Genomic DNA, 15,208 nt, shown 5'->3' with positions numbered 1-15,208 from the left:
CCTTACTTTTAACAAAAGCTCCACCTGGAAAAAACCCAGGAGACACAGGCATCTTCCCCTTTGGATGGAGAGGGGAGAGTTTACTCTTCCAACCTTAATGAGATCTGATTAACAAACCCCTCTCCAGAGTTGTAAGTAAGGAGAAAGATAGACAGCAAGTTGAAACAAAAATTTGCTACTAGCTGTGTGACTTTCAGGTAAGTCATCTGATGTCTCTGGGGCTTTTTTTCTTCTGATAAAATGAGGGTGTTAGCCAAGAGGTAATACTTACAAATTCCGGCTCTTAATATCTTCTGATTCTACATACAAGAGGGCAAAACTGTTAGATTTTGACAACTGAGTCTTATTTATGACTTAGTTTTTTTTTTTTTGAGATGGAGTCTCGCTCTGTTGCCCAGGTTGGAGTGCAGTGGCACGATCTCAGCTCACTGCAACGTCTGCCTCCCGGGTTCAAGTGATTTTTGTGCTTCAGCCTCCTGCATAGCTGGGATTACAGGCACACACTACCATGCCCAGCTAATTTTTGTATTTTTAGTCGAGATGGGGTTTCACCATGTTGGCCAGGCTGGTCTTGAAACTCCTGATCTTGGGTGATCTACCCGCCTCAGCTTCCCACAGTGCTGGGATCACAGGTATGAGACACCGTGTCTGGTCATCACTTCGTCTTATAACTGGTCTCTGGCAGGGAAGGCTGGGTCATGAGAGCCGCATTGTTTCAGGCTCACAGAAAGTACCAATCAAATACGATGCAACTTGTTGCAGGTATACAGGTAACAAACCCATCAGGAGGGTGCATTCTAATGCACCTTGGCTGAGTCAGCAAACAGTTATTTTCAAGAGGGAATTAGTCTCCACTGTGTTTTCCTTCCCTCAAGCTGTTTTAAAAGACAAAGACACAGGCACAGTGCCTCATGCCTGTAATCCCAGCACTTTGGGAGGCCGACGCAGGCGGATCACGACATCAGGAGATCAAGACCATCCTGGCTAACACAGTGAAACCCCGTCTCTACTAAAAATACAAAAAATTAGCCGGGCATGGTGGTGGGCACCTGCAGTCCCAGCTGCTCAGGAGGCTGAGGCAGGAGAATGGCATGAAACAGGGAGGCTGAGCTTGCAGTGAGCCGAGATTGCGCCACAGCACTCCAGCCTGGGCGACAGAGCGAGACTCCGTCTCAAAAAAAAAAAAAAAAAATTAGCTTGGCATGGTTGCATGCACCTGTAGTCCCAGCTACTTGGGTGGCTGAGGCAGGAGAATCTCTTGAACCCAGGAAGGAGGCGAAGGTTGCAATGAGCCGAGATCATGCCATTGTACTCCACCCTGGTGACAGAGCGAGACTCCTTCTCAAAAAAAAAAAAAAAAAAAAAAAAAAAAAAGACAAAGACACTCACGATCCTTAGAGAGAGGGCATCTTTGGGGTCCAACTATTATCTGATGTGGACAGTGACAGGGTTTAATCAGCTGTGGAAATATGAGAGCAAACGGCACATTTGGGAAAAGGTGGATAATGACCATGAACCCATTCGAACAACAGTGGCTTTGCAATGGCACGGAGCTTTCTGAAAGACAAAGCCCACTTCTGTCTCTTGCTTGGGAAGTGGCTGCCAGCATTCAGACAATTGTTTGAGTGAGCCCAGGCTCTGAGAGGACATGGCCCAAACATTACTTGGAAAAATACAATTATCGTGCTCATCCACATCTCTGCCTCAAAATAATTTCTCAAAAAACACTTTTATAAAGCTTGACAATAAAACCCCCATTATTCCGGAGGTATGCTGGTGTAGTTATAAATCAGTCAAAGGACTCCCAAAGGGCTTATTATGTCCTTTAATGTCCACGGAGAGTAGGCATATTCTGGGTGATTTTACCTGTTTGAGGAAGGGGAAAATGATTTTTCTTTCTACTATTTTTTTTTTTAAATAATAGACAGGGTCTCACTATGTTGCCCAGGCTGGTCTCAAACTCCTGGGCTCAAGCAATCCTCCAGCCTCAGCCTCCTAAAGTGCTGGGATTACAGGCATGAGCCACCGTGCCCAGCCAAAATATTTAGTGAAGAACAAACTATGTGTTCCTTGACCACAGACATATGGTTCAATTCCGCTACAACTCATTCCAAAGAACTGGATGATTCCTTTTTTTAAATTCTTTTGAAAGTACTAAAATCTTTTATATGCATTGCATTATAACGTCATTGCATTGAATACTGCTGGCAATAAGCTAGAAGTTAGAAAAACTTTGCTTTATGGTAAAATTAAGTACAATGAGATTTGATTCCTTACATTCAAGCCCCACTGATTTGTCTCTTGAAATTTAGATGAGGAGAAAACACAAATTAATTTATATTTTCAGCTAACATGATGGCTACATGACAGCTATGGCCACAAGAAAAATTTAGACAGACTAATATTTGAGTAACCACGGCTTCAAAGCCCCTTGCCAGTATTCTAAATTACTTTTTCTTCTTCTCCAAATTACTTGTGATTTCTCAGATTTTTTATTTAATTATTGAGTGTACAGTACATATGCTCTTTTTATAAGGAATCTCAACTCCTTGTATTAGAAATGGGAAATAACAGATGAATCTAAATGTCTTGTTTCTTCCATGAGACTGCGCCTTCTTTCCTTTCCAATTCATGTGCTCAACACAGCACCAACCAATGACTCAGAACCTCCTAAACTCTGTGCACCACATGGTCAAGCATTTTCTTTCCAGGTAGCCAAGTCTGCAATGCCCCTTCCTCCATAAAGCCTCCAGAAATAATGACCCAAAAATAAAAAAGCAAATCCCATCACTTCCATCTAATAATGCAACATTTATGATTCTAAGTCCTCACCCACCCCACAGGATTCATGTAATCTTTTGCTTATGCAGTTTATTAAATCTATTTTCTCTATTATTTGAATGTCCCTTTCTCTCTGCCTTTGATGTTTCTCTCATGGGAAATACACACAGGGTGGTATTTTCCAAAGTGTGGGCAAAATCCTGCTGATGGTAAGCAAGATGAATTTAAATAGATGATGGGGTCAGTATTCATTTATTCATACAGCATATATTCACTGAGGACTTACTATGAGCCAGGTGCTATTCCAGGGGCTGGGGCACACTGATGAAAAAGAGTTCATGTCCTCATAACTTTACATTCTAGTATGGGAGACAGACAGTAAACACTAACAAATAAATAAAGGAAAAGGGCTAGACATTCTGAGGTGTCAGCAAGGAGGTGGGATCATGCAGCTAGGGTTCTTCTCAGAGAAGGTTCTCTCTAAGCAGTGATTATTTGAAGGAAGACCTCAATATGACCAGAGAACCGGACATCTAAAGATCTAGGGAAACACATTCCATAAGAGGGAGGAGTAAGTGCCAAGGTCCTGAGTCAAGCTGAGCTTGGCGAGTTCAAAAACCAGAAATAAAGCTGGTGTGGCTGGAATGCAGAAGGGAAAGAGGTAGGCGGCAGGTCTGATCCCACAGGGCCTGGAGGGCATGACCAGGAACTTCAGTGCCATCCCAACTGCAATGGGAAGGTGGAAGCAGGGGTGGCAATGTCAGGTTCTTGCCTTTAAAAAGTTCCTCTTAGCTGGGCTTGGTGGTTCATGCCTGTAATTCCAGCACTTGTGAGGCTGAGGCAGGAGAATCACTTGAGGCCAGGAGTTCAAGACCAGCCTGGGCAACAGAGCAAGATGCCCATCTTAAAAAAAAAAAAAAAAGTGGTAAGGAGTCCAGTTAGAAGACCATTGCAGCTGGGCGTGGTGACTCATTCCTGTAATCCCAGCACTTTGGGAGGCCAAGGCGGGTGGATCACTTGAGGTCAAGAGTTCAAGATCAGACTGGTCAACAAGATGAAATGCCGTGTCTACTAAAAATACAAAAATTAGCCAGGGATGGTGATGCGCACCTGTAGTCCCAGCTACTCGGGAGGCTAAGGCAGGAGAATCACTTGAACCCAGGAGGTGGAGGTTGCAGTGAGCCGAGATTGCGCCACTACACTCCACTCTGGGCGACAGAGCGAGACTCCGTCTCCAAAAGAAAAAAAAAAAAATCCCGTTGCAGTAGCCCTGCAGACGCTAATGCAGGCTTGCATTGAAATGGAAACATCAGGAGCGGTAATCTGAGGACGTATTTTGGAGGAAGGACAGACTGCACTTGATGACAGATAGAATGTGGGGTGACTCTTCGTGTTCTGCCTGGGCCACTGCACAGACAGCAAGAAACTGGGGGAAGTGCGGTTCTGGGGTTAGAGAGGATTCAAACTTCTGTTCTGGAAGCAGGGACTGCCTGTTAAGAAAAACACTGGGAGACGCCCAGTGAACAGCTGTATGTGATTCCGAAGCACAGGGAAGGGGTCTGGGGCTATCCATGTGGAAGGCTGCAGCAAATGAATGGGAATGAGAGCCAAGGCGGGGGATGAGATCACTTGGTATCAGGTAGATAAAGGAGACACAAAAGCCAGCCAGGCTATGGCAAGCCTTAAAGTTCTGGCAAAGCGGAGGGAAGGCAGGGAGGATGGAGGGTGGGGATATGGGAGGAAAACTGTGGAGAAATGGGATCAAAAGTCTAGAGACGAAAATGTTTCCAGAAGTAAAGTCAACTGCATCCAATCTGTGAACAAAAACAAACACATGGGGAAAGGAAGTGATTCCATTTTCAATTATCTTTTATTTTTTTGAGACAGAGTCTTGCTCTGTTACCCAGGCTGGAGTGTAGTGGCGTGATCTTGGCTCACTGCAACCTCCGCCTCCTGGGCTGAAGGGATTCTCCTACCTCAGCCTCCCTAGTAGCTGCAATGACAGGTGAGCACCACCACACCTGGCTTAATTTTTTTTTTTTTTTTTGTATTTTTTGTAGAGATAGGGTTTCACCATGTTGGCCAGGCTGGTCTCGAACTTCTGACCTCAGGTGATACACCTGCCTCAGCCTCCCAAAGTGCTGGGATTCAGGTGTGAGCCACCATGCCCGGCTTCAATTATCGTTTTGTGAAACTACAGTAGATCCTCATTGTTGACAGACTCCATATTTGCGAATTCACCTACTCACTAAAATATATATGGAACCTTAAAACCAATACTCCTGCACAAGTTCCTAGCTAAGGGTGAGCAAGGTGATGCTCTGCATTCTTTTTTCAGCTAACATATTGTAAACAAGTGTCTTTTTCAGGGTCTATTTACTGCCACATTTCTCTTATTTTTCTGCCTTTTTTTCGACCAGGGTCTCACTCGCTCACCCAGGCTGGAGTGCAGTGGCACGATCACAGCTAACTGCAGCCTTGACCTCCCCAGGCTCAGATGATCCTCTCACCTCAGCCTCCCAAGTAGGTGGGACCACAACCACATGTTACCATGCCCAGCTAATTTTTGTATTTTTTTTTTGTAGAGACGGGGTTGCACAACGTTGCCCAGGCTGGTTTCAAACTCCTGGGCTTAAGCAATCCTCTCGTTTCAGTCTCCCAAAGTGCTGGGATTACAAGTGTGAACCACCACATTTGGCCTCATTTTTGTGCTTTTTGCTGGTGATTTTGCTATTTAAAATGGTCCCAAGCATAGTGCTACAGTGCTGTCTAAGTACCTAAATGCAAAAAAAAAAAGCTGTAATGTGCCTTAAAAAAAAAATACACGTTAGATAAGTTTCTTCATTCAGGCATGAGTTACAGTGCTTTTTGCCATGGGCTCGATGTTAGTGAACCAACTATATATGTTAAATAAGGTAACTTTAAACACGAACACACATAAAATAAGGTTATGTATTGATCGGCTGATGAAAAGCTTGTGACCAGAGGCTCACAGGAACCCTGCCTCTCCCCTAGGAGCAACGGGTCAGTATTCACTAACTCAGTGTTCACTGTGACTAAGTAGAACATAATTACCATGAATAATGAGAATGGACACTATACCGAAGAGAAAGATTCCATTGGGTATCAGCTTCCTCCTTTTTTAATGAAGAAAAAGCAGGTCTGGGGCTCTAGGCTTGACAGCAACAGTATCCAGCCAGAATCTAATACACCGCTTTTATTTTTGTTGCTTTCATTTTTACAATTGTTTCTTTTCTACAGCAAGTAGTGGTAGAAAGATAAGGCTTTCTTTTTCAGTAACTGCTAAAATTAAAAAAGAAAACAAGCAGACAATATAAAGAAAATATAACATAGAAAATAGTATAGGCTGAGCGTGGTAGCTGGCGCCTGTAATCCCAATACTTTGGGAGGCCAAGACAGGAGGACTGCTTCAGCCCAGGAGCCCAAGACCAGCCTGGGAAACACAGTGAGACCCTGTGTCTACGAAAACAACAACAACAAAAATTAGCCAGGCATGGTAGTGTGTGTCTGTAGTTCTAGCTATTCCAGAGGCTGAGGTGGGAGAATCGCTTGAGCTCAGGAAGTCCAGGCAGCAGTGAGCCGAGATTGCACCACTGCACTCCAGCCTGGGCAACACAGTGAGACCCTATCTCTTAAAAGAAAAACAAAAAAGAATACAGATGGAAATGGGTATAGCAATAGCCCTGAAGCTGCTACACAGTGGTACCTGAACAGGGCAAAACCAAGGTGACGATGAACAAGTGGAACTTGGGAAACACAACATGGGTTAAATATTTTGTTTTTGCTAGTTTAACCACTGTGGAAGACAGTGTGGCGATTCCTCAGGTATCTAGAACTAGAAATACCATTTGACCCAGCCATCCCATTACTGGGTATATACCCAAAGGATTATAAGTCATGCTGCTATAAAGACACATGCACATGTATGTTTATTGTGGCACTATTCACAATAGCAAAGACTTGGAACCAACCCAAATGTCCATCAATGATAGACTGGATTAAGAAAATGTGGTACATATACACCATGGAATACTATGCAGCCATAAAAAAGGATGAGTTCATGTCCTTTGTAGGGACAGACATGGATGAAGCTGGAAACCATCATTCTCGGCAAACTATCGCAAGGACAAAAAACCAAACACTGCATGTTCTCACTCACAGGTGGGAATTGAACAATGAGAACACTTGGACACAGGAAAGGGAACATCACACACCGGGGCCTGTTGTGGGGTGGGGGGAGGGGGGAGGGATAGCATTAGGAGATATAACTAATGTAAATGACGAGTTAATGGGTGCAGCACACAATGGCACGTGTATACATATGTAACAAACCTGCACATTGTGCACATGTACCCTAGAACTTAAAGTATAATAAAAATATATATATAATTTTTAAAAAAAGATTTTGTTTATGGAGTGAGATTATATGGCCATGGATGAGAAACTCATCTTCTGCGAACCTCGTTTCCTTTATCAGAAACAGGGGACAACAGCATTTCATACCACTGCCACAATGATTTAATGAAATAACAGGTAAAGCAGCTCAAATGTTTGTCTCAGAATCCCTTTACTTGCTTAAAAGTTACTGAGAACCCCCAAAGAGCTTCTATGTGGGTGACATCTATCACAACTTGCCATATCAGAAATTCAAATTCAAACATTCAAAAAGTAGTTGGTAATTAATTTAAAATAACTATGATAAATCCAATACATGTTTGTAAAAATACATATTTTCAAGGAACAGAACTATTTTCTCAAAGAAAAACACTTGGAAGCGTGGCTTTGTTTTGCATATTTGGAAGTCTCTTTAATGTCTGACTTCACTATAGGCAGCTGGGTCTTTATAGCTGCCTCTGCATTCCATCAGTGGCCATATCACACTTTGCAAAGCCTCTGGAAAACTCCACGAGACACTAACGAGAGAATGAGAATGTAAACAGGCCAATAATGTCTTAGCATTACTGCAAAAAGAAAGTTTTAATTTCATGGACCCCCCCCATTCTGAACGTGTCTCCAAGACCCCACATGTCCCTGGAACATACTAAAATAAAGGGTTCAGAATGGTACCTCACAAGGGAAGTTCTCAATGAATACTAATTCTCTCTTCCTTTTGTTCTTAGCCTCAATGCTGTTAAAACATGACCAAGTTCAGGAGATCAAGACCATCCTGGCTAACACGGTGAAACCCCGTCTCTACTAAAAAATACAAAAAATTAGCCGGGCGCAGTGGCGGGCGCCTGTAGTCACAGCTACGCGGGAGGCTGAGGCAGGAGAATGGCGTGAACCCGGGAGGCGGAGCTTGCAGTGAGCCGAGATCGCGCCACTGCACTCCACCCTGGGCGACAGAGCAAGACTCCGTCTCAAAAAAAAAAAAAAAAAAAAAAAAAACCATGACCAAGTTAAGGCCAGGCCTTCTTCGGGTCATTATAATTATATAATATCCGGTACAGTGCTATGTGTAAAGAGGTGGTCAACAAGTATCACAGCGTTGCTCAGATGGCACTGTAACTAATTAGCTATGTGATCCTCAGCCAAGGATACTTAATCTGTTAAATCCAGAGGATCCACGGACTTGAACAAGAAAAAAAGTTACATCTCTATTTTCTGACATTCAGCACTCACTTTAATTACGACTGTAGCCAATAAACCGCAATTGCACTAGTAGCGTCTGTGATACTGTCACCAATAAAACAGGGATTTTTATGTCATAGTATGGTTACTGCAGATATCTTGAAAAATCATATATGCTCGTGACTAATTCAAAATTATGGTAGTTATTAGACCTGTCACTAGATCTTGGTACTTTATGCATTAATAAAGAAGTACATATACTGCAGTATCACGAACTTTGAAAAACACCTTCACGGCCTATTTCAATACGGCTGTTTTCATTTTCTATCCTTTGTAATTTACTTAATTTTTATTTCTACAGTGACTTGGAACTTTGTATCGTACTTTATGCATTTAAAAACATTCTGGGCCAGGAGCGGTGGCTCACGCCTGTAATCCCAGCACTTTGGGAGGCCGAGGCGGGTGGATCACGAGGTCAGGAGATCCGAGACCATCCTGGCTAACACGGTGAAACCCCGTCTCTACTAAAAATACAAAAAAAATTAGCCGGGCATGGTGGCGGGTGCCTGTAGTCCCAGCTACTCCGGAGGCTGAGGCAGGAGAATGGCGTGAACCCGGGAGGCGGAGCTCACAGTGAGCCGAGATCGCGCCACTGCACTCCACCCTGGGCGAAAGAGCGAGACTCCATCTCAAAAAAATAAAAAATAAATAAAATAAAAATAAAAAACAAAATAAAAACATTCTGAGAAAGGGGTCCGCTGGCTTAACCAGACCGCCAAGGATTCATGTGGCCAAAAAGGCAAGAACCCTTGGTGTTAAGCAATTCACTTAATCTCTTCAGGCACCAAGTTCCTCCCTTTTAAAGGAAAGGATGCTTACTCCCTGAGGCCGCTCCCAGTTCTACCACCCCAGCTACAGTCTACGGAATATGATGTCCATAGTGGAGAAGAATCAGGTGGAAAACAACATACCTGAAGACATTAACAAAAAGCACGATTCTGGGCCGGGCGCGGCGGCTCACACCTGTAATCCCAGCACTTTGGGAGGTCAAGGCGGGCACATCACATGAAGTCAGGAGTTCCAGACCAGCCTGACCAACATGGTGAAACCCCGTCTCTACTAAAAATACAAAAATTAGCCGGGCGTGGTGGCGTGAGCCTGTAATCCCAGCTACTCAGGAGGCTGAGGCAGGAGAATCGCTTGAACCCAGGAGGCGGAGGTTGCAGTGAGCCAAGATTGCACCACTGCACTCCAGCCTGGGCGACAGAGCAAGACTCCATCTCAAAATACAAACAAACAAGCAAACAAAATCACAACAAAAGCCCAAGTCTGAAGTCAGTCTTAAATCAGCATTCAAAGCTCTACTCTGTTAAGTCAGACGCTTCTAAACAACTAAAGAGCTTTAAACAAGTAAACACCTGAAGAGCTAACTAGAAATATTTCCCAAAACTGCCTTTTGTTACATCATAAAAATATATGTGATCACAAATCCCAACATGCAACAATGAGCTACTTTTCAAAGAATAAGGCCGGGTGTGGTGGCTCATGCCTGTAATCCCAGCACTTTGGGAGGCTGAGGCAGAAGGACTGCTTGAGCCTAGGAGTTCCAAACCAGCCTGGGCAACATGGTGAAACTCCATCCCTACAAAAAATACAAAAATCAACTGGGTGTGGTGGCACGCACCTGTAGTTCTCAGCTCTCAGCGGGCTGAGGCTGGAGGGTCACTTGAGCCCAGGAAGTTGAGGCAGCAGTGAGCCATGATTTTGCCACTGCACTCTATCCTGGGTTACAGAACGAGACCCTGTCTCAGAAGAAAAGAAAAAAAAATCAGCCAGACTCATGGCTCACCCCTGTAATCCTAGCAACATGGGAGGCTTAAGGCTGAAGGAGCACACGAGGCCAAGAGTTCCAGATCAGCCTGGACAATATAGAAAGACTCCATCTTTAAAATGATTATTTTAAAAGTTTAATATTTTAAAGCTTAAAAAATCAAAAAACTTAAGCCAGGCATGGTGGTGCACACCTGCAGTTCCAGCAACTTGGAAGGCTGAGGTGGCAGGTTGCAGTGAGCTATGATCATACTGTACTCTAGTCTGGGTTGTGGAGTGAGGCCCTGTCTCAAAAAAAAAAAAAAAGAAAGAAAAGAAAAGAAAAAAAAGCTTTGCAAAGAATCCATAGTCAACCTAATCTGGGGCTATTCTTTACATAATGGCGTGTGTGGAAGCAAACTTAAAAATAAATGTTTTTATAATCAGACTATTCTGGATATTTATCACTAATGTTTGCTTAAAAGTGTTTTATATCTTCATATGCTCAAACAGAAAAAAGAGAGAGAGAGAAAAGAGAAACAAAGAAAGAAAAAAGATGAGAAAAAAAGCACATTTTCCACGTCTCCAGGGAAGAACACTTAGCCACTGAGCACTTCACACTGGGGTACTAGAGCACATAAGTTTAAAGAATCAAATGGATCAGTCACCTCACTTGATAACACACAGAAACCATTGAGATCCACTTAATGCTAGAGCCTGAGCCAACACTGCTGTTTAAGAACTAAGAAAGCCCAGACAGGCTGCATTTCAGTCCCTGTAGAAACATCTAGGATATGTCAGGAACAGCCAAGAGTGGCACCAAGATAAAATATGACAGTAGCGACTGCCAGCTTCAGCAGGCACAATTCATACTGAGTCCAAAGCTCTATCCTCACACAGACTAGCTCTGCAGAGGCACACTCCTCTTAGAGCACAACAGGCAAAGTCATAGCTAGCTCTGAGTCATCCAAATGCTTCAACATGACTATCCTACGGTTCCTTCATCCAGAAACCAAATCTGACCAGTACACACTTAGAAAAGTCCAGAAAGCCAATTTTCCCAACTATATTTAAGCAAGTCTGTCTGCTCCATGCTTCCTTGTTTTCTCAGCAGAATATCTCATTCTCTTACTTGCAGAGATAAAGACAGAGTGGAGGCTCTCCCTTCCTCCATCTAACCAAACAAAATTCAACTCATATTGGGGTGAATGAGATGTTATGCCTAATGGGAAGAAAAAGAAGAGGAAAAAACTGCATTCAATTACCAGAGAAGCGAGGTTAGTGTACTTTAGAACGGCACCCCAACATCAAGGACAAGCAAACTGAATGCACTAATACCTGGTACACCTGTTGAGTGCTAGGAATACCAAACCACAATGGTCTGATTCACTGAACCCAAGGATGGCACAGTCCAGGAACTGCGAGGAAGAAGCAAGGAGGTTTGGGACAGTCTGACAAATAGCAAATTTGAAGAAGGGAGTAGGAATGGATTTGAGCCCTCAAGGAAAGGTGAGCTGTCTGAGGCAGAGTTGGGAGGGCACTCCTGGCAGGGACAAGCACAATGGGAGCAAAGTCCCAAAGGAGGGACTCTGCAGGGTATGTTGCACAACAGTGGGAAGGGCAGTTGGTCTGCATTGGAGAGCTAGTGAAAGAAGCCTTGAGAGATAATGCTGAAGATAGGCTGAACCAGATTATAGGAACCTTGGAACTGAGGCTCAGACTTTATCCTGTTGACCACGAGAAGCTTCCAAGCAGGGAGGTGACATAAACATAAGCAAGGAGGTGACAAAAACAACAATGAGTTTTAGGAATAAGCAATGGAGATTTCTCTCTTCAGTTAATTTATCCCAACTGTGGGTCCTTTTGTCAAACCCAGACAAACCAGAATCTATGTCTGGTGAAACAAGCGTTCAGAATTATATCCTGGAGCAGTTTCCCTAACACCTAGGCCCTGGAAATGCAATCCAAATATTTTACACACACACACACACACACACACACACACAATTTCCACCCATATTTCCATATACATACACACACATATACGTATATATACATATATATGTATATACATATATACATATATGTGTGTGTATACATGTGTGTATATATACATATATATACGTATATATATGTATATATAGTTTTTTTTTTGAGATCGGGTCTCACAGTATCACCCAGGCTGGAGTGCAGTGTCGTGATGGGGGCTCAGTGCACCCTCAACCTCCCAGGCTCAAGCTATCCTCCCACCTCAGCCTCCTCAGTAGCTAGAACCACAGGCACAGGCGACCATGCCCGGCTAAATTTTTTTCGTATTTATTGTAAAGACCCGTTTGCCATGTTGCTATGCTAGTTTTGAACTCTTGGGCTCAAGGAATCCTCCTGCCTCTGCCACCCAAATTGTTGGGATTACAGACGTGAGCCATCGCACCTGGCCCAAATATTTTTCTTGACCGATAAGTGACACAGTAAACTGACTCCAGAACATAAAAACAAAATATTAAAAACATATTATACTTGCTCCTAGGACTATGGCAATAAAAACCACATTTTTGAAACATGTTTGCATTACCCTCAACTGAATAGTTTTGCAAAGAGGTTTTAATCCTGATAAAATTAGAGTTGATAACATTTCTGTAGTTATTACGCATTGTAAATATGCTTTCATCTAGGGGCCAGGTGAGGTGGCTCATGACTGTAATCCCAACACTTTGGGAGGCAGAGGCAGGCGGATCACCTGAGGTCGGGAGTTTGAGACCAGCCCGGCCCAGATGGCGAAACCTGGTTTCTACTAAAAATACAAAAATTAGTCAGGTGTAGTGATGCAAGCCCGTAATCCCAGCTACTCGGGGAGGGGGGCTGAGACAGGAGAATTGCTGGAACCCAGAGGTGGAGGTTGCAGTGAGCCGAGATTGCGCCACTGCACTCCGGCCTGGGCGACAGAGTGAGACTCCCTCGTCAGTCCGTCTCAAAAACAAACAAACCAAAAAAAAAAAAAAAAAAAAAGAGCCCTGAGGCAGAAGCAACATCTCTACCCATTTCTGAGATGCAGCTAAGGGAGAGACTAAGATTCTAAAAGCAACTTAAGAGCAAAAAAGAAAATGTGTTTTGAATTGAGGGAAAACAAAGAATAATAAATATATAAAGGATCACAACCTAAGAATAATATAGTAAATATGAGACTATTAAAAAACAAAACAAACAACAACAAAAAACCCTGACTCCTGGCTACAGAGTTGAAAAGCCCCTAGACACGTTGAGTAGCTCTTAATTGAGACTGCACTTCATTAACCAGTGAGGTGAGGAAAAACAGGACCTCAGTAAGCGAGTAAAGTCAAAGACTAAATTACAAACAGGCCAAATGAATGGATCTGAGAGGAAGTGATAAAATTCGCAACACACTCAGCCGTGTTTATTGTAGGGAATCACCCCAGGTCTAACTGCCATTGTAATCACCCCGTTCAGGGCAGAAGTCTTCCCACAGGCCCTCAATAACCTCAATCCTTGATAAAAAGCCAAAGAAGCCTGACTTTCCACCTGGGTCAAAATCCCCGCACATCTATTGTTTCGGAGCCAAAGCACCACCACCAGCAACCCCTGCGCACAACCCGGGGCTCTCCAGCACCGCTGTTCTGAATGCCAAGTGCCCAGCACGGGGTCTGGCACCGTTTCCTTAATAAAATGTCCTCTTCTCGTCTCCAGGATGAAACTCAGGATCCGGAAGGCAGCCTTACACCCTCTCCAGACAGGCTCCGTTAGGGGATGAGTGCGCACAAACAGCCCCAGGGGCCAGCCACCCCCTTCCCGTGCCACAACTTCCTGTCCCTTCCATCACTTCCACGCCACGACTCTAGTTTCCATCCAGCTCACAACTGTCATCAAGATCCCAGTCTCTGGAGGAAAGGGGGCAGGGCGGCTTTCCACCCTCAACTCCTCACTTAAGGGGCGTCTGAGAAGAACCTACGAAAGGAGGTGGGGAGCAGAAAGCACTGGGACAATGAGCACCAGTCCATGGGCCGACCCGGGCTGGTCACCTACTCCCAGGTGAAACCCACGCTGGGCGCACGGGGGCGAGCTACAGAGCTGCGGCCCCAAAAGAGCAGCAGGCGCGCCCCCCTCGCGTTGACATTTCCCCGGTGTGAAGTGCCGGAGATTGGGATGCAAGAGCGGGATTACGGTCCCGAAGCTCAGCTGCACTTGGAAGCACTCGGAGTCCCCAAACCCTGGGCGACTTCCCCACCGGCGCTACCGCCCCCGGCTCCCAGAGCTGCGCAGCCGGGCCGAGCCCCCGGCCAGGGTCCTCCGCCGGGCTCTGCGCAAACCTGGCAGGGCCGCTGTCCGCGAACTTGGCCGCGTGGGTCGGGCCGGGACAAGGTGGGGCGCGCACTCACCAACCCCGTACTTCTGCCTCTTGGTCGGGATCCAGCGGGCCATGGCGGCGACCTCGCCCCGCGGCGGCGGCGACTAAGGCTGCTACAGCTCCTCGGGCTCCGGCCGCCGCCGCGCCGCGCTCCTGCGTGCCCCAGACGCTTCCGCCATGTTCCGCCAAACTTCGCTGGACTCCGCGGGCCGCCTCCTCGCCGCGCCGCCCGCGCCCGTGCCCGTGCCCGCGCCGCCCGCGGTCACCTGCTGGGCCGGGCGGCAGCGCAGCAGTGCGCGCCCCTCCCGGCGCCGCCCCAGCCCCTCCCGCCGGCCGCGCCCTCCGCCCGCCGGGGCCGCCTCCGAGCCGCGGGCGCCCGGCTTCTCCCGCCCGCGCCGCTCTCTGCGCTCTGCCGGGCGGGGGCCGACTGCGGCTCCGCCTCGCGCGCTTCCCTGGAGCGGCTTCCCGGGCCGGCGGGACTTTGACGCTGGCGGCACTTTGCCTTTCTCCCGCCCTCCCCACCCGGCTGATACCCCGGAGGCTGGGTCCTGGGGGTCCGGCTCCCGACAGAGGGCTGCGCTGGAGGAGCCGGGCACGCCGAGGCCGGGCGGCCGGTGGGCGAGGGATGCAGGCTGCGCTCCCACGGCGCGCACCGGACCCTTGGGG

At 46.0% G+C, this 15,208-nt stretch overlaps 1 protein-coding gene across 2 annotated transcripts in view; it reads right to left on the bottom strand.

Annotated features, from left to right (window-relative positions):
- Positions 1-14,836, bottom strand: part of DOCK5 (dedicator of cytokinesis 5) — a 233,154-nt gene extending 218,318 nt beyond the window's left edge. For both annotated transcript variants that reach the window (XM_003823556.6, XM_024929894.4), the window contains exon 1: positions 14,574-14,836. In XM_003823556.6, coding sequence (XP_003823604.1) covers positions 14,574-14,616 — 43 coding nt within the window. In that variant the 5' untranslated portion in view covers positions 14,617-14,836. The remainder of the gene's footprint in view (positions 1-14,573) is intronic.
- Positions 14,837-15,208: the final 372 nt, after the last annotated feature.

This window comes from Pan paniscus, chromosome 7 (assembly GCF_029289425.2).
Source record: "Pan paniscus chromosome 7, NHGRI_mPanPan1-v2.0_pri, whole genome shotgun sequence".
In the NCBI taxonomy this organism is placed as follows: domain Eukaryota; kingdom Metazoa; phylum Chordata; class Mammalia; order Primates; family Hominidae; genus Pan; species Pan paniscus.
Note: the sequence above shows the minus strand (reverse complement) of the source record. Positions and strands in the feature narration are given on the sequence as shown.